At 49.5% G+C, this 23,701-nt stretch overlaps 1 protein-coding gene across 1 annotated transcript in view; it reads left to right on the top strand.

Moving 5' to 3' along the window:
* MNT (MAX network transcriptional repressor) overlaps positions 1–23,481 on the top strand; it is a 60,003-nt gene extending 36,522 nt beyond the window's left edge. The window contains exons 5-6 of the mRNA XM_081890434.1: positions 19,539–19,731; positions 22,299–23,481. Coding sequence (XP_081746560.1) covers positions 19,539–19,731; positions 22,299–23,014 — 909 coding nt within the window. The 3' untranslated portion in view covers positions 23,015–23,481. The remainder of the gene's footprint in view (positions 1–19,538; positions 19,732–22,298) is intronic.
* Positions 23,482–23,701: the final 220 nt, after the last annotated feature.

Consider the following 23,701-nt stretch of genomic DNA (forward strand, 5'->3'; position numbering starts at 1 on the left):
TGTGTTTGGAATCCAGTGCTGTGTAGAATTCTTATCGTAGAATTGAAAGGGACACCAGGGGGTCATCTAGTCCAACCCCCTGCAATGCAGGAATCTCAGCTAAAGCGTCCCAAGACAGCCATCCAAGCTCTGCTTAGGAAACCTCCAAGGAAGGACGAGAGTCCATAGCCTCCCAAGGGAGACCCTTAGTCAGAATCTCCTTCCTTGTAACTTGAAGCCATTGGTTCAAGTCCTACCCTCCAGAGCAGGAGAAAACAAGCTGCTTCTGAAACTGCAGTTCCCAGGATTCCTCTTTATTGGGGGGTGCTGAAGCCAGTGAGCGGTACCGGTTAGGGCATGGGTAGGCAAACTAAGGCCCGGGGGCCGTATCCGGCCCAATTGCCTTCTCAATCCGGCCCATGGACTGTCCGGGAACCAGCATGTTTTTACACGAGTGGAATGTGTCCTTTTATTTAAAATGCATCTCTGGGTTATTTGTGGGTCATAGGAATTGTTCATTTCCTCCCCGAAATATAGTCCAGCCTCACAAGGTCTGTGGGACAGTGGACTGGCCCCCTGCTGAATGAGTTTGCTGACCCCTGGGTTAGGGCGTTGGACTAGGCCCGGGAGACCAGCGTTCGAATCCTTACTCAGCCATGAAGCTCACAGGGTGACCATGAGCCAGTGGAAGTCTCTCAGCCTAAAACCACCTCACAGGGTTGTCGTAAAGTGGGGGGGCGGGACTGTCTTCACCACTTTATGTGACCTCCTTGGAGGAAAGATATAAAAGAAATCAACAAGTCCAGGGCTGTCTAAAGGGGCATCACTGTGCTTTAAATGTATGGGGCAGCTGCGGCCCTGATCGAAGGAAGATTTGGAGGGCCATAAGTAGTGCCCCGCCCCCGGCGACCACTGAGCGACCACCTGCAAGGGGAAATGCTGAGACTAAATGTGGGGGGGGGGGGAGCTGACAGCATCACCCTCTGGGCTGGCTGCAAGGAAGGAGACAGGCAGGTGGGTGATGTTGCTTGTTGGAAGCGAATGAAGGCTGGCGCAGAGGCTCCCCATTTCTCCCTCTCCACTTCTCGCGTTTCAGAAAACTCCGATTCTAGACCATGCTCTATGCTTTCCTGCCTTTTAACTGGCCGGCACACTTAATAGCCCGGGAAAGTAGGTCAAGAGGACACTAGCAGTTTAGATTTCCATAAGCCTCTAAAGGGCGCCCTTGTGGACATTTCGTGGCAGAAGGAGGAAGGAAGGAAGAGGAGGAGGTTCCCAAGCACTGTGGTGGTGCTGCGTTAGTGGTTTGCTGGGAAAGAGGTTTTGGAAAATGGCCCGCCCCACCAGCATGGCTGAAAGCAAAAGAGGGGATTTTTTTTGCTAGTATATAGCTTTGCCGGCCTTTCTCAAGTTGCACATATTTGGACAGTGGACGCCATGGAAGTCAGTGGGGTGGAGTGGTTAGAGTGTCAGGCTAGAACCAAGGAGGGCCTGGGTTCGAATTGCCACAAAGCTCAGTGGGTGACTTGGGGTCAGTCATTTATCCCTTGGCTTGTGGTAAGGTTCAAGTGAGAATGGGGGAAGAGAAATGTATTTTTATTTACTGTATTTTTCAAAAGTAGCTACAAGAGGCTGAACTGTATGCAACTGCTTTGGCCTCTCTCTGGTTTTGCCGGTTTGTGAGGAGCAGGCAAAAACCAGAAAGCAGAAACCATGTACATTCTTGCAACAGTTCCCCTTCTACACTTTTCGGAAATGATTGTGGGGGAGCAAACATATCGTCAAACATTTTGTTCATCATTGTGAAAAAAGGACACAACTTAATCAAAAAATATTTTAGTTTTTCAGGGAGATTGGAAAGTTGGGGGGGGGAGTTTTTTCCTTGGTTTTTTTTTGGGTGGGGTTTTAAATCTCAAAGCAACCCCCAAATTTATCTCCCTTCCTGACTTTAAAAAACCCTATGAGTGGTATCTAATACACTTGTTCCATTGGCATAAGGATTTGCACAACAGAACTACTCCCCATTTCCTCTGCATAAGTCCGGCACCCTCCCCGAATCCTCTCTGGGGGAATCCCCCATATCAGTTTTAGGGAGGGAGGAGGAGAGGGGAGAATTCTTTCAACTTCTATTCTTTTTAGACTCTTGTTTATTTGTGTGTTGTTGTTTTTTGTTTCCGCGTCCATCTGTGTGCATGCAGCTTTGCCCCGAGGAGCTTACAGTCTGAAGTGCGACCTGGGAAGCAGAGGGAGGAATAAATGGGGGAAAGTAGCGTGTGGTCATTTTAATAGCAAGCACCACTAAAAATGGGCCAGGGGGTTCTTTATCCCTACATGGGAAAGTGTAATCCTGCCTTGAGGCACAGAGGAGTAGACTTGTAGAGCCCATGAACATCACCTCGTCCTAGTGCAGGTTCCTCTGGGCCTCCAGTTGTTGCTGAACTGCAACTCCCATCATACCCAGCAAGCATGGCCAGCGGCCGGGGATTATGGGAGGTGTAGTTCAGTGACATCAGGACAGCCAAAGGCCACACCTGACATAGCAAGGGGACATCTGGTCGGCCACTGTGGAGAAAATGTCAGACTTTGGTCTGACCCAAGCAGGGCCCTTTTTAACCTTTTTTATATAGAGAGAGAGGGACGCAGGTGGCGCTGTGGGTTAAAGCCTCAGCGCCTAGGACTTGCCGATTGCATGGTCGGCGGTTCGAATCCCCACGGCGGGGTGCGCTCCCGTCGTTCGGTCCCAGCGCCTGCCAACCTAGCAGTTTGAAAGCACCTCCGGGTGCAAGTAGATAAATAGGGACCGCTTACTGGCGGGAAGGTAAACGGCGTTTCCGTGTGCGGCTCTGGCTCGCCAGATGCAGCTTTGTCACGCTGGCCACGTGACCCGAAAGTGTCTCCGGACAGCGCTGGCCCCTGGCCTCTTAAGTGAGATGGGCGCACAACCCCAGAGTCTGTCAGGACTGGCCCGTATGGGCAGGGGTACCTTTACCTTTATATAGAGAGAGAGAGCAGTATGACATCATTGCTGAGGCAGCTTCAGAAATGGAATTCCTTTGCAGATTTTAATTTTGTTTTGTTAAATTGCCAAAAGCTTTTGTTGGCGGATGGGCCAATCAAAGCTTGTGACCTTTTGAGTGCAAGCATCTTCCATCTCCCTTAAGGTGCTGGTGTTATTTTAAAGCTCTGGCAAAATGCGGCACAATTGAGGTCCGATAATATAGATATATAAGAGAGAGAGGAACTGGAATAGGCCGTGGCAGGTTGCCATGGAGATCACAGTCCTGACACTTTCTCTGTCATGGAAACATTTCCAAGTGTGCCCCCCCGCCCCGGCCCTGGCCAGCCAAATGCATCAGCTACAAATCTCTTATAACTCTGCTATGTTTATATTCCGTCAGTGTCTAGTGGATGCGCAGGATTTTTTCACTTGCTTTTGGGTGTCAAGTGTGCAGAGAATATTACCTACCTCCCCTTCTCAAAAGAGAAGAGAAAACCTCTAGCCTGCTGCTGTTTTGTTTACATCCTGCTCTTTGACGGCGGTGATAACCAACTGTGCCGGCAGGCAAAACGAAAAATAAAATGCGATAAGCAACAATTACAGATCATTAAAGGAGAATAACGAAGGCATTGATTGGAAAAAGCTGCTAGAGGCAGCGGCGCTACTTAACTAAGCCAGTTAAGAAACGCTCGAAAATATGTGGGCATTGTTCGTGAGAATTCTGACACTGGGAGTGGCAGAAGGAAAGAGGATTTCTGGTTGTTTTGAACCCAAAATATGCTCTGTGCGTGTGTGTCTCAGAGATAGCATTCTGCTTGGAATCTTTGCTGCAGAATAATATTTAATAAATATGTACATCTCTGGTGGTGCGTATTTTCAGCTGCAGCCTGGATCTCTACACACGGATGTTGTGATCCCTGCATTGCAGCGGGTTGAACTAGATGAGCTCTAAGGTCCTTTCCAGCTATACGGTTCTGTGACGCGGCAGAATGGGATGGTCCGATTCAGGCTGCAGATGAAGGGGAAGGAAATTGTGTTCCTACCCCACCCCAAGAGGATCTCTGTAAGTGGAAAACCTTTGTCCCTGGTGTGCTGGCTTTCGCCTCATGGGAGCATAAAAAAATAAGTACAGGCAACTCCCCATTTATGGGCATTCAGTATATGTGCAACCTCACACACACGCATCACTGTGAACCCGGAAGCGGCATGAAAAGCCCCCCAGGAGCATGGAAGTGGTGCAGAAACAGCGCCTAGCAATCCCACAAGCCTTTGCAAGTGCAATCCCAGGAGTCCTTGTGCAGACTGCCACATAACTTAGGAGTTTCCTGTGAAAAATCCACGGCTCGTAGCTTCACCTCCAGTCGGCCGCATGAGCAGGTCCCAATTTGCTCTCTCCTGGGGGTGTCTCAGAAGAGAACACGCGACCTGTGGCTGGAGAGCCCATCCTGCAATCTTAGCTCGGAAAGGCCTGCGCAGTCCCACCCCCAGCCATTAAAGCCTGCACCAGCCACCCCGGTGTTGTCTAGCCTGGGTTCCCCCATCTCCATCTTCTTTGCATGCTAATGACACCATAGTGCAGAGATTCCCCCCCTCCACCTACCCACCCCCCATCGTATTTTCCAGTCTGTGGCTGGATAATCAAGGGAAGGCACCTCTCTGCCATCGGCGCCACTGTCTGAAAGAGCCGGTTGCACGAAACGGTTGCTATGGCAACTCTAGCTTTCGTTACCTAGGAGACCGGCAGGGTCCCCCCCCCTTTATTTTACACATGCAGAATATGGAATGCAGGATATACGCAGGCGCTGGGGCTCGATCCTGCGATGTTCTTGTGGCGGTGTTGCATTGTGGGACATGGCAATTCTAACCTGGGCTGCTGTGTTTTATCTGTCTTTATTTACTCGGGTGCTATGTTATCATTTTATATCTATAGATAGATAGATTATTGTCTGCTTTCCTTTATGTATTGTAGCCCGCCTTGGGGTCTGTGTAGATGGAGGGCAGGTCATAAATATTTGAAATAACTAGATCAAAATATATGGGGCTGGGATTTGGATGACTTGATCTTATTGGTGGTGGGCCATTCTCCCCCCCCCCCCCCAAGCAATAGCCCTCGTAGTATAATTCCTTGCTCAAATCCAATAGCAGCCTTTATGTATTTTGTTGACTTACAGCTGAGTTTGTGTGCTCCGTGGCTGTGATTTTGTGCTTCATAAGCAGAAGACTAATCATGTTGCTAGACGTTATGAGGACTGTGGGATGGTGAAACCTCAGCAAATGATGCTGGTTGTGTGTGTCAGTATTAGAATCTCAGATATATAAAAGCTAGGCACCAAATGGCTCCTTAAATCAGGGGTTTTTGTTATTTAGTCGTGTCCAACTCTTTGACCGAATGGACCAGAGCACGCCAGGCACTCCTGTCTTCCACTGCCTCCCGCAGCTTGGTCAAACTCATGTTCATAGTTTTGAGAACACTGTCCAACCATCTCGTCCTCTGTCGTCCCCTTCTCCTTGCACCCTCCATCTTTCCCAACACCAGGGTCTTTTCCAGGGAGTCTTCTCTTCTCATGAGGTGGCCAAAGTATTGGAGCCTCAGCTTCAGGATCTGTCCTTCCAGTGAGCACTCAGGGCTGATTTCCTTCAGAATGGATAGGTTGGATCTTCTTGCAGTCCATGGGACTCTCAAGAGTCTCCTCCAACACCATAATTCAAAAGCATCAATTCTTCAGCGGTCAGCTTTCTTTATGGTCCAGCTCTCACTTCCACACATCAAAATCAGGAAAATCAGGGTTACAGTCACCAAAACAGAATGCCTAGTTGCCATTGTTGGGCCAGGCGACTCAAAATTCATATTTGTAATAGACCTTTTGGTTCCTGAAATTCATTCTGATTGTGCAGATTATAATGGATAGAGTACTGCAGCATGTGGTAATAGTCAAGATCCCAAGGATCCCCGAACATGCACCTCCAGAGACATCAGGTGCCAAGATGGCACCCAGCATTTTCATGGTTATAAAATGTGCCAGGTGGATTTCGAACACGGGTGTGGGTGGGTGTCAGGGAGAAAGAGAGAGAAATCTGACCAGATGTCTTGTTGCAGTTTACAGAGAGAATAAAACAAGAAAAGCATCAGCAAAAAAACCATTAAAAACAACTACACTGGTACCTCGGGTTACATATGCTTCAGGTTACATACGCTTCAGGTTACAGACTCAGCTAACCCAGGAATAGTACCTCGGGTTAAGAACTTTGCTTCAGGATGAGAACAGAAATTGTGCTCCGGCAGCGTGGTGGCAGCAGGAGGCCCCATTAGCTAAAGTGGTGCTTCAGGTTAAGAAGAGTTTCAGGTTAAGAACGGACCTCCGGAACGAACTAAGTACTTAACCCGAGGTACCACTGTATTTACAACATTCAAAAAAGCAATAAACTAAACACAGATTAAAACATACATCAGCATTCTACATTTCTGGGTGGGCTTGTCTAATCAAAAATCTTTTCAGCAGGCACCAAAGACTACAGTGAAAGTGCCCACTTCAATAGGCAGGGAGTTCCAAAGTGTATAGGTGCTGGAACACTAAAAGATTGAGTTCTTACAAATGTAGAACAGGTATTCTGTGGCATCTGTAACGGTTCCAGTTCTGGTCAAGTGGGCATAATGTGAAATAAGGCGATCTTGCAGGTAAACTGGTCCCGATATGGCTGCGTGATGTGTTTCACCCTGAGGTGCTGATTTTCTATCTGCAGAGAGGTCTTTATTTTCAAGCGAATGGATTCTTCTCGGTTACTGCCTATAGCCTGAGATGACACTGCCCTTTTATTCGGCCACCTTGGCCTCTGCAGCCCATGGAACGATTCACTGGCTCGCGCCGCATGCTTCTACTCGAACGCTTATGAGCAAATTGCTGCTCCTTTTCTCCTCTTAAATAAGGCCTATTTTTTTAACCTCCCATTTGCAAATTGCACAGCGCAGCACTCTTTCTGAGGCGAGGCGCAGAGAGAAATTGCCCCCGGAGCTTTGTTTTCTTCACTCGGATGCAAGAACGAGCGACTTAATTACAGTCGGCTGTAAAATCTGGGAAATATTTGTACAGCGACAAATGTAGGCTGCTGTGTCCTAAATGTGGGCACGCGGTGGAGTAGTGACAGGGCGGGCCTTGCCTCAAATGCGCTGCTTGCAAGGGCGTTTAAACAAAGCGAGTCTTTCCAGGCGTCTGGTACTTTTAAACACACTCCTTGTGCGTCAAGGCCCTGAGTTCAAATCCTTACTTCGCCCATAAAACTAACTGGGTGACCTTGGGGATGATAGTCACTGTCTCTGAGCTTCACCTACCTCACAGAGGTGCTGTGAATATTTATTTATATTTCATAAAGTTTATACAGTGTTTGGTCATTTTAAAAAAAATAAAAATCCTCAAAGCAAATTACGAAAGATAAAGTAGTAAAATCAAGAAGAGTTCACAACCATACCTTAAGACACACGAAAGTTATTTTTTAAAAAAATGGATTGAAATTTCCTCCGTTTTCTAAGCACCTGGGTAGGTTTGTCTGAAACAGGAATGTTTTTAGCAGAGTACATTGAAGGCACCTGCTTGATCTCAACAGGCAGGGAGTTCCATATTTTGGCATTGCCAAATTAAATAATCAAATTCTCACAGATGTGGAATGGGTGTTAATGTGGCACCTACCATTACATACACTTCAGGTTACACACTCCGCTAACCTAGAAATAGTGCTTCAGGTTAAGAACAGTTTCAGGTTAAGAACGTACTTAACCTGAGGTATCACTGTACCAGTTTTGCCGATTGACGTGGCCAAATGGGGACATGAGGGGTAAGGCAATCTCATAGGTCAATTGGTCCCAAGTTGTCAGGGGCTTTATATCTAGAAACACCTTGAACTTGGCCCAGTAGTAAATCGGCAACCTGCACAGATTTCTGAGCACAGGCGTTATATGCTGATGAGGCCTCGCTCCTGTCAGCGATCGTGCTGCAGCATTCTGCGCTAACTGCAGCTTCCAGGTCAAGCGTGAGGGAAGCCCCACATAGAGCGCATTGCAGTAATCCAGATTAAAGTGGGGGGAGGGGAAGAAACATCTAGGTCTGCTTTTGGCAAGCTGGTCCCCTGCACCTGTTTTTGGACTACAAGTCCCATCAGCTCCAGCTGTTTGATGCTGATGGGAGTTGTATCCCCCCCCCCCAAAAAAGCTGGTGGGCACCGGGTTGGCGAAGGCTGACTCATGTCACCTTGAGCTCCTTTGGAGGAAAGGTGGGGTGAAAATGTAATAAATAACTAGAGAGCCGGTGTGGTGTCGCAGTTAGGGTGCCATCAGCATATAATCTGAGAGAGCAGGGTTCGAATCCCCACTCAGCCAGGAAGCTCACTCGGTGACCTTCAGCCCCGTCACTGCCTCTCAGTCAAACCTGCCTCACAGGGTTGTCGCAAAGATTAAATGAGTGGTTCGACCATGTACACTGCCTGATCACCATGCATTTAAAGTAATATAATACAGCTTTAAACAGCCATGGCTTCCCCTGAAGGATTCTGGGAGCTGTAGTTTGTTGAGGATGCTGGGAGTTCTTAGGAGTCCCCTGTTTCCCACCCAGAGCGAGGGATTGCTAAACCGCTCTGGGAATTGTAGCTCTTGTAGGGACTTGGGGGTCTCCTAAGAAATCTGAGCACCCTTAACAAGCCACAGCTCCCAGCAGTGTTCGAAACTCCCATTGTTCTAGGTGTATTTTGGGACATGGAATTTCATTAATGTGAGCCATTTCTGAGCTCTGGGCGCAATGCTGCACCTAAGATTTCAGATTAAAACTGCAGAGTGGAAGGAAAGGAGGACTTTTTTCTGCCTCCCCACTTCCAGCTACTCTCAGTTGATCGGAGAACAGACCCTCTTAAGAATATTAGGGGGGTGGGCAGAGGAAGGACTAGACCATGTGAAAAATGAACATCATATTTTAGCTGCAGTTCATTCATTTTCAGCTTTCGTATTCTTGTTATATATATAAAAAGTGTGCCTAGACTTGCTGCGCCCATAACCTAGGTCTCGGGTGCCACTGAGCTCCTAGCTTTCATATCTCAGTTTCTCATGCTGGCTCCCAGGGTTCTTTTGGGTGTGTGGGTAGGGGGGAAACCATGACTCACAGATCCAGAGACTTCCCCACCCACAGAGGCTGGCCTAGGCGCCACCATATGCCAGAGAGGAATCCCAACCCCTCTCTCGCTGCTGCCTCCTCCTCCGCCTCCTCCGTCTCCTGACAGATGGTAACTGAGGCATAAATGGTGCCCCTGAATTGATCATTGTTCGGGGAGGGGGTTCATTATTTATCACGTTTCGCTCCTGCTCTTCCTCCCAAAGGAGCCCGAGGCGGCAAATGCACAAAAAGAGAAAGCGTTTAAATCGGATAAATGCAATTCCAACATGTAGTATTATTATTGCTGGTGCCAAATGTTTTGCTCTGCTTTCCTTTGGACGATGTCAGTGAGTCTTGGCGTCTGGGCACCGCAGAGAAGAGGCGCACTCCATTGTCTCTTGAGACGGGTGCTGCCACCACCACTTACAACCGCTAGCTTTTTCTCCTAGAGGCTTGAGGTGGCTTAAGCACTCCCTCCATTAAACCTCCCACAACAACCCTGTGAGGTAGGTTAGGCTGAGAAGGCAGTGAGTGGCCCCAAGGTCATACAATACGAGCTTCATTGGCTGAGTGAGGATTCGAACTCAGGTCAAAGTGCAGCACCCTAACCACCACACCACGCTAACACTTGGACTTCATCAGTAGCTTACTTGCCATGATGCCTAAACAGAGTTTCCATGATCAGAGGATGAAGACCTGCCACTGGATGGCAGCTAACAGATTGAGGTTGAATCCTGACAAGACAGAAAGTACTGTTCTTGGGGGACGGGGGCTGGTGGGGGTGGGGGACTCCCTGGTCCTGAATGGGGTAACTGTGCCCCTGAAGGACCAGGTGCACAGCCTGGGAGTCATTCTGGACTCACAACTGTCCATGGAGGCGCATGTCAATTCTGGGCAGCTGTCTACCATCTCCATCTGGTACGCAGGCTGAGACCCTACCTGCCCGCAGACTGTCTCGCCAGAGTGGTGCATGCTCTGGTTATCTCTCGCTTGGACTACTGCAATGTGCTCTATGTGGGGCTACCTTTGAAGGTGACCCGGAAACTACAACTAATCCAGAATCCGGCAGCTAGACTGGTGACTGGGACTGGCCGCCGGGACCATATAACACCGGTTTTGAAAGACCTACACTGGCTCCCAGTACGTTTCCGAGCACAATTCCGAGTACGGCTCCCAGTACGTTTCCGAGCACAAGTGTTGGTGCTGACCTTTAAAGCCCTAAACGGCCTCGGTCCAGTATACCTGAAGGAATGTCTCCATCTCCATCGTTTTGCCCGGACATTGAGGTCCAGCGCCGAGGGCCTTCTGGCGGTTCCCGCACTGCGAGAAGCCAAGTTACAGGGAACCCAACAGAGGGCCTTCTTGGTAGTGGCACCCGCCCTGTGGAACGCCCTCCCACCAGATGTCAAAGAGATAAAAAACTACCAGACTTTTAGAAGTCATCTGAAGGCAGCCCTGTTTAGGGAAGCTTTTAATGTTTAATAGGTTATTGTATTTTAGTCTTCTGTTGGAAGCTGCCCAGAGTGGCTGGGGAAACCCAGCCAGACGGGTGGGGTATAAATAATAATAATAATAATAATAATTATTATTATTATTATTATTATTATTATTAATGAATGAACAAGGATAAGTTTTCTCCACCCAGTCTGCTTTCTTGAAGCAGCCCTGCAGTCAGTACAATGGAAGCAGAATACAGATTTGCACTCGGATCCAGCATGGCCAAAGTCTCAGCCTTCCACCTCTGCGGCTGCCTTACCTGCAAGCTGCCCCACCCTCTCCTCTTCCTGCAGAACTGTGGGCTGATCAGCATTACCCCATTGGGCCTACCTTCTTGTAGGGCCAGCTGGTGGGGGAGTGCTGCGGAGGCCACCAGAGGTTCTGGTACTGGCCACAGGGCTAGTGGAAATTGGAGACTCCAGCAACCTGAGGGGTCCACATTGGCTACCCCTGATGTTGCTGAGACACGCCATTCTTTTAAAGTAGACATAGGCAAACTCGGTCCTCCAGAAGTTTTGGTACTACAACTCCCACCATCCCTAGCTAACAGGACCAGTGGTCAGGGATGATGGGAGTTGTAGTCCCAAAACATCTGGAGGGCCGAGTTTGCCTCTGCCTGATTTGAAGCACATGGCTCCTCCCATGGAATCCTGAGGGCTGTAGTTTGTTTGGCTTCTGGAAACTGGACCTGTGCAAAGGGCAAACTACAGTTCCCAGGATTCTTTGGGGGAAGCCATGTGCTTTGGAAGTCTGGTGGCCCAGCTGCTTTGCTTCCCTTGGAGAGGAACAGTGGATCCCCTCCCCGAGCCACTGGTTGGTTCATTTCAACCTCCTCCTTCTTCCCAGTGTTGGTGTAGGGCCAAACATCGGGGCCATTACCAAACTCCAGCCCCCATTGTCCACGCCACGCTAGTCGAGGGGCTGAGGGGAACTGGCTGCCCCAACATCTGGAGGGGCTGCAGATATTGCCCACTCTGGCGGGTAACTGAAATCACACAGAGCTTTTTTTGGGGGGGTCAGTATGATACCAAGGGGTTCAGCAGCACCCCTCCCCCCATGAATCAAATGTGCAAAATATGCTCCCAAGCGTGCTCTAGCTGGACTTCCTTGGCAAAATTGAGGCCAGTAGCAGAATTTGGTTGTGGAAACGAAAAGGACGCATTTATTCTTTTTTTTAACCTCGCTGCCCATCTGCTGGAAGAGCAAGCAAAAAATGGTCACGATTTAACCGGCTCAGCTTTGGAATTCCAGCACAGAATTCCATCAGGATTCTTGTTGATGCTATTTGTGTGTGTGTGTGTGTGTGTGTGCGCGCGCGCGCACACACACACACCTCCCTCATTTATTTGGTGAAAGGAGGCTTTTCCCACCCACCTGTGTCCACCTGCAAGCGACACAGAATTGGGGTGCCAGTTATTCGGCCAGGACCAGCACTTTGGGGCCGTGGCAGCAGAGAGAAAGACGAAATGAAAACAGGTTCAAAATGCAGTTGAGAGATGTGGCTGCCCAAGGAACGGCCAAGTCTCCCAGAACCAGAGCCTGTAGGTGCGTTGTTGCTATAGCAACCCAATCCCATGTGATAGCTTGCCTCGTGGTGTATTTCCCCCCCCCCCCATGTGTTTGCTGTTTTTTTAAAAAAAAAAAATTTTCCACCGTTCTCATGACAAATTCTTGATGGGATTCTTCCCTCCAGGGAAGTGCTGCACTTAGCAAACACCTGATGTGTTTTGAGTGTGTCTGAACCCCTGATGAAGAGTTCTGGGGGACTCTAAAGCTTGCTCATGGTCTTGTCACACTTTGGTAGCAGACTTTATAAAGGTGTTGCCGCCGTACTGTGTATTTTGGATTCCCTCCCGTTGGAGCCAGCGTAGCTGTTATTGTCATAAATATTCCTTCAGGGGTTATCCAGGAGAGAGTGCGCCCGGCTCAGCGTTTGAAATTCACCAGGAGCATTTTGCACCTGGCTATGGCCACTTGTGACCGGGTGAAGATGCCCAGGTGCCAGGATAACTCCTGACATCTCCACCATCTGGAGGTGCATCCCTGAGGATCCCTGGATCTCGACCGTTTTCACACACTTAATGCCACATCCTGTCGAATTATTTCCGTTCTATTTCATATGCGCAATTGGAACGAATCTTGGTAACCAAAAACTTGGTAACCAAAAGTGATCCTCTTTGTCCACAAGACTATTCAACCTCCTTTCCCCCCACTTTTTTTCCATTTTATAACACAACTAAACAACACAAACAGAAAAACAAACAATACAAATTCTTGTCTTATCCTTATTTTTTATAAATATTGTTAGGTGAGCTTCCCCAAGTCCCCCCTATCTGATTTTCATTTTACCTCATCTTTAGCAGTTTACATATATAATAATTTTTAACCGTTTTTTAAAATCATGCTTACTTTTACCATAAAAATCTTCACATTTTATAACTTGCAAATAATACTATTTTAAAATACACTATCTTCTACTTCTCACCCTATAGCCTATATCCACTTCCAAAGCTATTCTGTTAACATATTTTTTCAAATATTCTTCCAATCTTCTTCCACCGTCTCTTCTCTCTGGTCTTGGAGTCTCCCAGTCAGTTCGGCAATTTCCATATAAGTCAACCCCTTGGGTCAAAATTCTGGGCCTGTAAGGTAAAGGTAAAGGGATCCCTGACCATTAGGTCCAGTCGTGGCAGACTCTGGGGTTGCGGCACACATCTCGCTTTATTGGCCAAGGGAGCCAGCATACAGCTTCCGGGTCATGTGGCCAGCATGACAAAGCCGCTTCTGGCAAACCAGAGCAGCGCACGGAAACACCATTTACCTTCCCACTGGAGCGGTACCTATTTATCTACTTGCACTTTGATGTGCTTTTGAACTGCTAGGTGGACAGGAGCTGGGACTGAGCAACGGGAGCTCACCTCGTCGCGGGGATTCGAACCGCCGACCTTCTGATCGGCAAGCCCTAGGCTCTGTGGTTTATCCCACAGCGCCACCCGCGTCCCTGCTGGGCCTGTAATACCCATTAAAAGTGGCATTTGCCGCCACACTGTGCCAACCACGATCTGGGAATGTCACCGTGCCTGGAGTGTTCCCCTCCAGCCCCTAACCCCCCCCCTCTTTCCCTGCCTTTTGACCCACTTTCCCTATTTGTCAGACTAATAGAAATGAGGGGGGGGCGTTAGGAAGGTTTAGGCTCCGATAAAGAGTTTTGCAAGCCGCTGGTACCAGGATAAAGATTAAGCTGCCGCCTGCAGCCGCCAGGAGGAGGAGGCTCTCCGCAGATAGTCTCCCACATGGTTTCCCCGGGGGAAGGAGGAGGCCGCAGCTGACTCGAACCTTTGTCTTTCCTTAGAGAAAGCAGGAGAGGGGGGAGCCATGGGGGGGGGAGCTTCCTTAGTCTGGCTGCTTTGAGGATTCCACCAGTTGCGGACCCGGCCCAGCCACCCTGTCCTGCTACGGCACGTACGTGTTTGCCGTGTCCGTCGTTTCCTTTAGGGAGCTTTCCGGATCAGCCAAGCCGGAAAGGGAACCTTGGCAGGGAGGCTTGTTCGCTTGGATCCTGGGAACGTCTGCATGCAAAGTGTCTGCTGCCCCAGCTATTCTGGGGACACATAATGAGACCAGGGGTGAGGACTGAGGGCCGTACTCTTCTCTGCGCAAGCATCCAGGGGCCAAGTGGCAATATTGGGTGGAACAGCAAATGCACTTTGTGCCTCTGAAGAGCACAGTGGGTAGAAGTGGCTGTAGGTGGGGATCCAGAGTCTCTGAGTTTGAATCCCCGGTTGTGCTTTTGGAGAGCCACTGTGGTGCAATGGTTAGAGCAGGGGTCAGCAAACCTTTTCAGCAGGGGGCTGGTCCACTGTCCCTCAGACCTTGTGGGGGGCTGGACTGTATTTTTTTGGGGGGGGAAACGAATTCCTATGCCCCACAAATAGTCCAGAGATGCATTTTAAATAAAAGCACACATTCTACTCATGTAAAAACATGCTGATTCCCGGACTGTCTGTGGGCTGGATTTAGAAGGTGATTGGGCCAGATCCGGCCCGCGGACCTTAGTTTGCCTACCCATGGGTTAGAGTGTTGGGTTAGGACCTTGGGCCAGCCAGCATCTCTCAGCCTGGACTGCCTCGCAGGGTTGTTGTGAGGATAAAGCAAGGTTGGGAAGAGCCGCGTGCACCGTTGCTAGCCTGCAAAATACAGTGGTACCTCCGTTTACAAACTTAATTCGTTCTGGAGGTCTGTTCTTAACCCAAAACCATTCTTAGCCGGAGGCGTTCTTTTGCTAACGGGACCTACCGCTGCCACCGCACGACTTCCACTCACTTCCCGGGGCAAAGTTTGCTAGCCGGAACACCTACTTCCGGCTTAGCGTATCTCGTTACCCGAAGCGTTCGTTAGGAGGACGGTTTGTAACCCGAGGTTCCACTGTATTGCACTGCTCTGCTCAAGCCAGGTGGAGAACATTCATCCTGCAATTTGGCCTGCGAGGGCATTCCCCTAGAACCCATATAGGGAGAGGGACATGGTTCTCTCCTGCTGGGGTCTGTATCACAGAATCATAGAATTGTAGAGCTGGAAGGGACCTTGAGGATCATCTAGTCTGACCCCCTGCAATGCAGGATTATGCAGCTGTCCCATATTGGGATTGATCCTGCGACCTTGGTGTTATCTGCACCACACTCTAACCAGTTGAGCTATCCAGTATTGCCAGCACAACCCCTGCAAGGAATGCACTGGCAAAGCAGACCCCTGCAGAGAGAGCAGGATTGAAGTCTCCGCTCATCAGCTGGTGGGTGGAGAGTCCAATCCTGCCTGGTGCTGCTTTGCCAGCGCATTTCTCAATTGGTGCTGGTAAAGCAGACCCCTCTACCCCCACTCAGTGGTTCACCTTCCCACCCATCGGTCACATTGATGTCATGCAACACTTTGCAAGCCCCAACAACCTGCTGCTTGTCTGGGGCCTGCAAAGCACTTTCCCCGCTTTGATTCCAAACCGTTCAGGCACAGGTGGCTCCAGCCAATGCTGTATCCAGTTCCCCGCCACTGACCCACTGAGGATCAGCCGTCGAGAGCGGAGGAGAGTTTCCTGGACCAACAGTGCTCAGTATTCTGCTCGCTGGGCATTGCTAAGCTTGTGCACAGCCCTCATGGGCAGGCAACCCTCTCTCGGATTTGGCGGTGAAATCAATGTGCCGGTTGGAGTCTGCTGTGTGAGGAGGGCAGCTGTGGGGAAACAGCACGTGGTCAAGTTGTTTTTCCCAGGAGGGAGAGGGGCGAGGCTGATGACAGAGTTTAGCTGGAGGGAAGGCCGGGGCTGCTGACTCTCTTCCTGCGGGGCGTCTGTCCCGGAGCCTCCTGGGAATGCATGACTCAGCAAAAACCAGGATCGGGTGCCTGTCCATCGGCAGAGTGTAAAGGGGAGATTGCTTGAATTTGGGGGTCGTTCCGGATGATGGGCAATTAAAGCTAAAAGTCCATTTTCCCAGCACTTTGCAGACCCTGGCAGGAATGTGTTGTTGTTTTTAGGTGTGTTTTGAAAGCATCTTTCTCGCTCTTGCTAATTGTGTACCGCTGCCGTTCCCTCGTGAGGGTTTTCTGCACAATGCCTATAGGCTTAGATTTCGCAAAGTGGTTTTTTAAAAAAAATGCATCTTTGCAACACTGCGAGAGGGCAGCTCCCCAGAGTGGAGGGAAAAACCCTCTGCTTCAGCCTGCTGGTGCAAAGCCAGTCCATGCTTGTGCCCTGATCTGGTGCAGCAAAGCGTACAGCATTGGGCGATCTCGGTAAACAAGCCAAGTTGTAAGTGCCACCATCCCTGCCCAGTCCGTTCCTCCCTCCCTTCAAGGGCCTAGTTCTTACTGAGGCTGCAAGCCACATGTGTCTTGGCTTCTATCGCCTCAGCCTACGGAGAGCATGCTGGGGCGCTTCTTCCCCGTATGCAAAATAAGAAAAATAAAATCCCTGCACGTAGAAGGCAAGCATCCCAGAGAACGTGTGTGCCTCCATTTCCCTGACATGCTGGCTTTCTTCATACAAGGATATTTGTATAATTTTTGTGTGTACAGGAGCATTCGGTCAAACGAGCAGAGTCTGAAAAAAGCACAATCCAAATTTGCAGGTTGGCTAGTTTGAGCGAGGGCTGGGCCAGTATTGAATCTACCCTGCACCAATTTGATTCACAAATAAAAACCTCCTTTAATTCTCTCTCTCCCTGCCCCCCTTGTTTCCCAACCATAAGGGCAGTTCCTGTTTTCAAATTGCCTTTGTTCAGATGCTCAGGAAAGTGGGCACGGTGGGGAGGGGGAACTCGCACACAAACACATTCTGTCTTTTCATTTTGGGGGTGCTTGTCCAGGCAGGGGGCAGAAGGCATTGAGCTCCCTTTCACTGGAGGTGCCATAGCAGAGTCTGGACTGCGCCCTGAATGAAGCAGGGGTTGAGCTAAATGACCTCTGGGTTCCTTCCCAGCTCTGAGAAACCCTGGCAGTACAGCATTAACAATGGGAGGAAGGGAGGAGGGGACACCAATGGCCTGACTCTGCACCAGGAAGCTTCCCACGGACACCTTCAACACTTATTTTTTGGAAGAGGTTTTATTATTGTTTTCAAAGAACATGAGTTTGCTCTTCCCACCCCAGATGGGGAGCTCCAAGGGTGCAAGAGAGGGGCTCAAAGTCTGGCTCCCCTTCCCGCAAACCTCTCCACAGTATAAATGCGCCGCCCACTTCGTTAGCCGGGCTGCTGGAGTTGCCGCTTAGACCGCAGTGGCGGAGAAGCAGAATCTGGTCACGTGCAACTAGAGGTCTGATCTCATCCTTTTCTGGCTTCTTTGCCCAGCAGCGCCGCCAACCCCCTCCCCTCCGCCACCTTCCAGTGCCGTGGCTGCCAGAGAGAACCCCACGCAGCCCTTCCCAAGCCAGGCTTTCCTGCTTATAGGATTTGCCTCCTTGATCTTTCTGTGCTTTACAGGGTGCTGGTTTGAGCTGGGGAAAATGCTGCATTCTCAGTGTGTGAAGAGCGTTGCTTTGCAGAAGGAGAATTCAGAGGGATGCCCCAAGATGGAGGGGGAATCTGGGAACAGCCTCCCCAAAGCATTCCTGAGAGCTAGGAAGTGGTACTGTATTTATCTTTCTCCCACCCCAATTATCAGCTAATTGTGTGTCATTGGGACGATTAGGCATCCTTTGTTGTGCCTTTGTGCTAAAACACACTGGCTTGTATCCAAAGTTTGTCTTGTGCTCAGCGGGTCTGTTGATTTCAGCGGGTCTATTCTGTGTATAAATTGTGTCTTTATTTAGTTCCGTTGCTTTCAATGGCTTTCCTGCATCCCTTCTCACTTTGTTCTCACAACAACCCTGTGAGGTAGAGAAGGCTGAGAGGCAGCGACTGGCCCAAGCTCACCCAGTGAGCATCGTGGCTGAGCAGGGATTCGAACCCAGTCCTCACAGGTCCTAGCCCAGCGCTCTAACCACGACACCACACTTCCCCTCACAGTAACCACGCTGCCTTTTGCACCCATTCCTCTACATTTGTGCAATCTAGGAAGCTGTGATTTGGCGAGGCCTCCTTGCCGCATGTCCCATCACCCATTAACATACGTGGACCTTCATTTCCACATATGGCATGTTCTTTCCCAGGCACCCCCAAACTCGGCCCTCCAGCTGTTCCGGGACTACAATTCCCATCATCCCTGACCATTGCTTCTGTTAGCTAGGGATGATGGGAGTTGTAGTCCCAAAACAGCTGGAAGGCCAAGTTTGGGGGTGCCTGTTCTTTCCTATGCAGAAGCGCTGGTGTGTTTGCAGCATTTAAAACATGGGTAGGCAAACTAAGGCCCGGGGGCTGGATCCAGCCCAATCGCCTTCTCAATCTGGCCCACGGGCGGTCCGGGAATCAGTGTGTTTTTACATGAGTAGAATGTGCCCTTTTATTTTATTTCAAATGCATCTCTGGGTTGTTTGTGGGGCATAGGAATTTGTTCATTCCCCCCCTCCCCAATATAGTCTGGCCCCCCACAAGGTCTGAGAGACAGTGGACCCAGCCCCTTTCTGAAAAAGTTTGCTGACCCCTGATTTATTTATTTTTTAAAAAAATATATTTTTATTGCTTTTTCGTATATACATCCTCTAACAATATTTCTCTAACAGTTTTCCTACCCCCTCCCCTGGACTTCCCTCATACTCCCATTTTGTTTTATATCCATATTGTTCACCCTGCATATTGTTTCCCCAAAAATTTCCCAATACATATAATCGTATTTTTTTTTAATAATAATAACAATACAATTGTTATTGTTTACTCAGATCCTGCCAATGAGTCCAGTTTTTATATTTTCTCTCCATATATTGCTGACCCCTGATTTAAAAACCTCCTCCCTTTCTCCCCCTCCTGTTGTTTGCGTTCCAATTACTAGTATTGATCGATTGGCTTTCGTTTTCATACGGTACCGTCAGCGTTGATAGCACTTTTGCAGCGCACAAGCAAGGCAGGTCTCTGCCCCGAGACGCTTTGTAAAACTCAGCACAGGGGAAACAATGGGCAAAGCGGGTGGGAGGGGGTTAAGCAGCGAAGGAATACGCTGCTTATTTTAGTTATGCATGCTTCGGATTGGGTTGCAGGCTTCGTTGCAGCAGAGAATTTTCTGAGAGATTTTAAAAAGATTTCCAGACTCTTCCTTCGCTGCGTCTAGGGTTTTGCAGCCCAGTGATTTCCACTTCCTCCACGGAAAGAGAAGCAATTCTGAGTGCAAAACCTTTGCTGTTTTCCCAGCGTGCTCAGGCGCAGGCTTTGGCGAATCCCCAGGGGGTATAGTGAGTTCCAGAGATGTTGTCCCCAACCCCGGTTTTTTTTGGGTTTTAAATCTGTCGTTCTGCCTTTATGGTCCTCCTTTCCTCCTGCGGGTCTCCTTATTTTATCCGGGTCCTTTTTGCAGACTTTGAAGCGCAAGGAGAAGGAGTACGAGCACGAGATGGAGCGGCTGGCGAGGGAGAAGATCGCCACGCAGCAGCGGCTGGCAGACCTGAAGCACGAGCTAAGCCAGTGGATGGATATCCTGGAGATCGACCGGATTATCCGGCAGACGGTTCAGCCGGAGGACGATCAAGCGTCTACCTCGACTGCGTCAGGTGCGTCCGAAATGCTGCCCAGCGGGCCTGGTGGTATGGCGGGTTGATTTTTGGGGGTGGCGGGGCGCACAGAGATTTGCTCACGGCTGTAGCTCACTGATAGAGCACCTGCTTTGTAGAATCATAGAGTTTGAAGGGATCAACGTGGGATTCGAACCCACAACCTTGAGATGAAGAGTCTCATGCTCTGCCATCTTGAGTCCTCCTGGACAACTGAGCTATCTTTTGCATGCAGAAGGTCCCAGGTTCCAGTCCTCAGCATCTCCAGTTGAAATCCTGTCTGCAATTCTGCAGAGGCACCGCCAGGCAGCATAGCCAGCGCCCAAGCTAGATTGGTCTTCGGTGTGACTCTGTATAAGACAAATTCCTATGTTCTGCTGCCCAATAGGCTGCATTCTGAACCATGTACTAAACTCCCATCCAGGGGCAGCCCACCATAGTATGCAAGCAAGTCTGCACATACCCCAACAAGCAGTTCCAGATTCGCACCATCTAGGAAAACTCCGCTCCTCTGGCCCCCCTCCCCAGCTGCTGTGTCTGAGGCTATACGGTTTCAGGCTCGCATGATTTAAATGCTCCTCCCTGCAAACAAATTCCCTGGAGGTAGCAAACTAGCTTCTCAGGGTGACAGAATATTTTCCCCTTGTATAACAACAACAACAACTTATTATTTATACCCCACCCATCTGGCTGGGTTTCCCCAGCCACTCTGGGCAGTTTCCAACAGAAGACTAAAATACAATAACCTATTAAACATCAAAAGCTTCCCTAAACAGGGCTGCCTTCAGATGTCTTCTAAAAGTTTGGTAGTTATTTTTCTCTTTGACATCTGGTCGGAGGCTGTTCCACAGGGCGGGTGCCACTACCGAGAAGGCCCTCTGCCTGGTTCCCTGTAACTTGGCTTCTCGCAGCGAGGGAACCGCCAGAAGGCCCTCGGCGCTGGACCTCAGTTTATACTAGCTTTCTATGAGTGGGAATGAAATACATTTTTTAGATTTGCTTTTTTATATGGTGCAGCCCAAACACACATTTCCCATCTCATGACGGGGGTGGTGCGGTCTCTGTTGACTATGCCAGGAAGTGACTGTCTGTATCTTTCGGACGTGATGAAGTTCGTATGTTCATGTTCCGTTGTGCCAAAGAGGCAGTGGTACCAGTAGTTGCCAATTAGCTACTGCGCTAAGGTCAGGGTGCTGGTTTTAGTGTGTAAACTTGGTGCCAGAATACCTGAAAAATTATCTCACCTCTTGTAATATACCTTACAGATCACTGTGCTTGGCAGGTAAACATCTGCAGATGCCATCATTAGACAGGCACCATCTCTGTTGTCTGTTTCTGGTGTCTTCTGAAGACCTTCACCCTCTAACAAGCCTTTTAACTAGAGGCTGAGGCTGGGATAGCTCAGTTGGTAGAGCATGAGGCTCTTAATCTCAGGGTTGTGGGTTCGAGTCCCCCACTGGGCAAAAGGTTCCTGCATTGCAGGGGGTTGGACAAGATGACCCTCAGGGTCCTTTCCCACCTCTACAATTCTGTGATTCTAGACCTTCCCACCCTGCATCTACATTGGAATTCTTTTTTTTAAAAAAATAATAACTGATGGGCTGACTGTGATTGATTCTTAGTTAAACATCTGGCTAGTTCAGTCGCCAACCTCGAGCTAGGTTATGAACGATGAGAAAAGTCGCTCTATCCAGGGACAGTGTACACACACACACACACACACACACACACACACAAACACACTGGCCTATTCCGACCTCTTTTTCTTAATGATGACACGGACCATTCATAACGTAAAAATATTCTTCGCAGCTGTCAGCAGGGCAGTGGACAGGGCAGGGTAAGTGAAGAGAAGCCGCAACAATGAACCGTAAAGCTTTTCACTGCTCCTGTTCAGGCTGCAGAGGAAAAAACATGATGGTTCATGAAATTCATTCCGATTTTACAGATAAAAAAAGAACTGATAGAATTCTATAGGATGTGGCATTAATGTGTGAAAACAGTTGCGATTCAATGATCCCCAGGCACACACCTCCAGCGGGTGGAGACGCCAGGCATCTTCGCTTGGTCCCAAGCGGTCGATAGTCTTGTGGAAAATGTGCCTCTTTTCAAACACTGAGCAAGTACTATGGAGATAATGGAGTCACACAAAATACGGACTATTTAAAAAGATTCAGTAGAAAAGGTTTGATAATAGGACCCACAAAAGGGAAGGTGGGAAGTCCAGAGATTCGGAGGGATCTTTAAATGTGGGTGTGTATGGTTGCATTGTTATAATTTTGTATTTGTAAAATCAAAAATTATTTCCAAAAAAATAAAAATTTCAAACATGTGCAGTGGATGCTTGGGTTGTGAACGTGATCTGTGCGGGATGCACGTTTGCAACCTCCGTGCAAAGAGCAATTTAGCACTTCTGCGCATGTGCAACCGCCAAAACCCAGAAGTAATCCGTTCCAGTACTTCCGGGTTTGGGCGGTCTGTAACCCGAAAAAACACAACCCGAAGCGTCTGTAACCCGAGGTATGACTGTAATAAATACATGTGCCCCCGTTTTGTCCTCTCCACAGAGGGTGAAGACAACATGGACGAAGACATGGAAGACGACCGGCCGGCGAACTCCTTGCCGAAGCTGTCCCACCGCCAGCACCCCGAGCTCTTGAAGGCGGTGCCCCCCATCGCCGCCTCGCACCACCCGTCCGTCCTGCCTCTGGCCCAGAAGCACGCCCCTCCTCCTCCGCCGCACGCGCAGCCCCCCCTTCCGCCCCAAGCGCTGGTGCCTCCCCAGGCCATCGTCCCCGCACAGACTCACCTGGTGGCGGCCTCCACCGTTCAATCGACTGTTATCGCCCACACGGCCACCACGCATGCCTCCGTCATCCAGACTGTCAACCACGTCCTGCAGGGGCCGCCGGGCAAGCACATCGCGCACATCGCCCCTTCCTCCGCCTCTAGCCCGGTCCAGCTCACGGCTGCCGCCCAGCCCATCGGCCACATCACGGTGCACCCGGCCGCCCTCAACCACGTGGCGCACCTGGGCCAGCAGCTCCCCCTCTACCCACAGCCCGTGGCGGTCAGCCAGCCGGTGGTCAGCCACATCGCCCACACCATCTCTCACCAGCAAGTGAACGGGACGGCCGGCCTGGGGCAGCCGGCCGTCATGGCCAAGCCGGCCGTCGGGACTCAGGTGGTGCACCACCCGCAGCTGGTGGGGCAGACGGTCTTGAACCCCGTCACCATGGTCACCATGCCTTCGTTCCCAGTGAGCACCTTGAAGCTGGCTTAGGGACCGCCGGGCGCCCGGCCGAAACTCCATACATTCCAAACTGCGTGCCCCCCCCCCCCGTTGTGAAGTGAGGAGGGAGGAGGAAGAAGAGGGAGGAGGAAGAAGGGAGGGTGCAACAAGTCTGGGGAGGAGGGGGGTGGGGACAGACAAAAAAAAAAGATTAAAACACACACACGCTGTTCTGTTCTTCTTTCTCCTCCCGCTTTCCCCTTTCTTGATTTCTATTAGGCAACCTGGTAATTGAGAAAAACCAGGTCCTGCTACTGCACTTGAATTTCCCCCAATCAGAACATTTAATGAACAGTCCTACATAGTGATTATTAATCCCCCCTTTTTTCCATGTAATCAACGAAGTATGACTATAATAATGTTCTTAAGACATTTTTTTCCCCTTCCCTCCCCCTACCCCGTTTTATTTTTATTTTTATTTTTTTAAATGTGTTGCTTCTTTGTAGGTTTGTTTTTTTTTTTAAAAAAAATGGTTGATCTCTTTATGGAGAGACTTTGCATAGATTAAGAAGAGGAAGAAGAGAATCATAGAAATATATATATTATATATTTATATATATATCTACCTGCCTATAGCTACATATATATATAAATATTGTTATCAAATGAAGGCCGTTGAGAAGGCTGATTTCTTTTTTTTTTTTTTTTCCTTGCAGGAATATTAGACACGTTAACAGA

Source organism: Podarcis melisellensis (genome assembly GCF_964234715.1).
Source record: "Podarcis melisellensis genome assembly, chromosome: 15".
In the NCBI taxonomy this organism is placed as follows: domain Eukaryota; kingdom Metazoa; phylum Chordata; class Lepidosauria; order Squamata; family Lacertidae; genus Podarcis; species Podarcis melisellensis.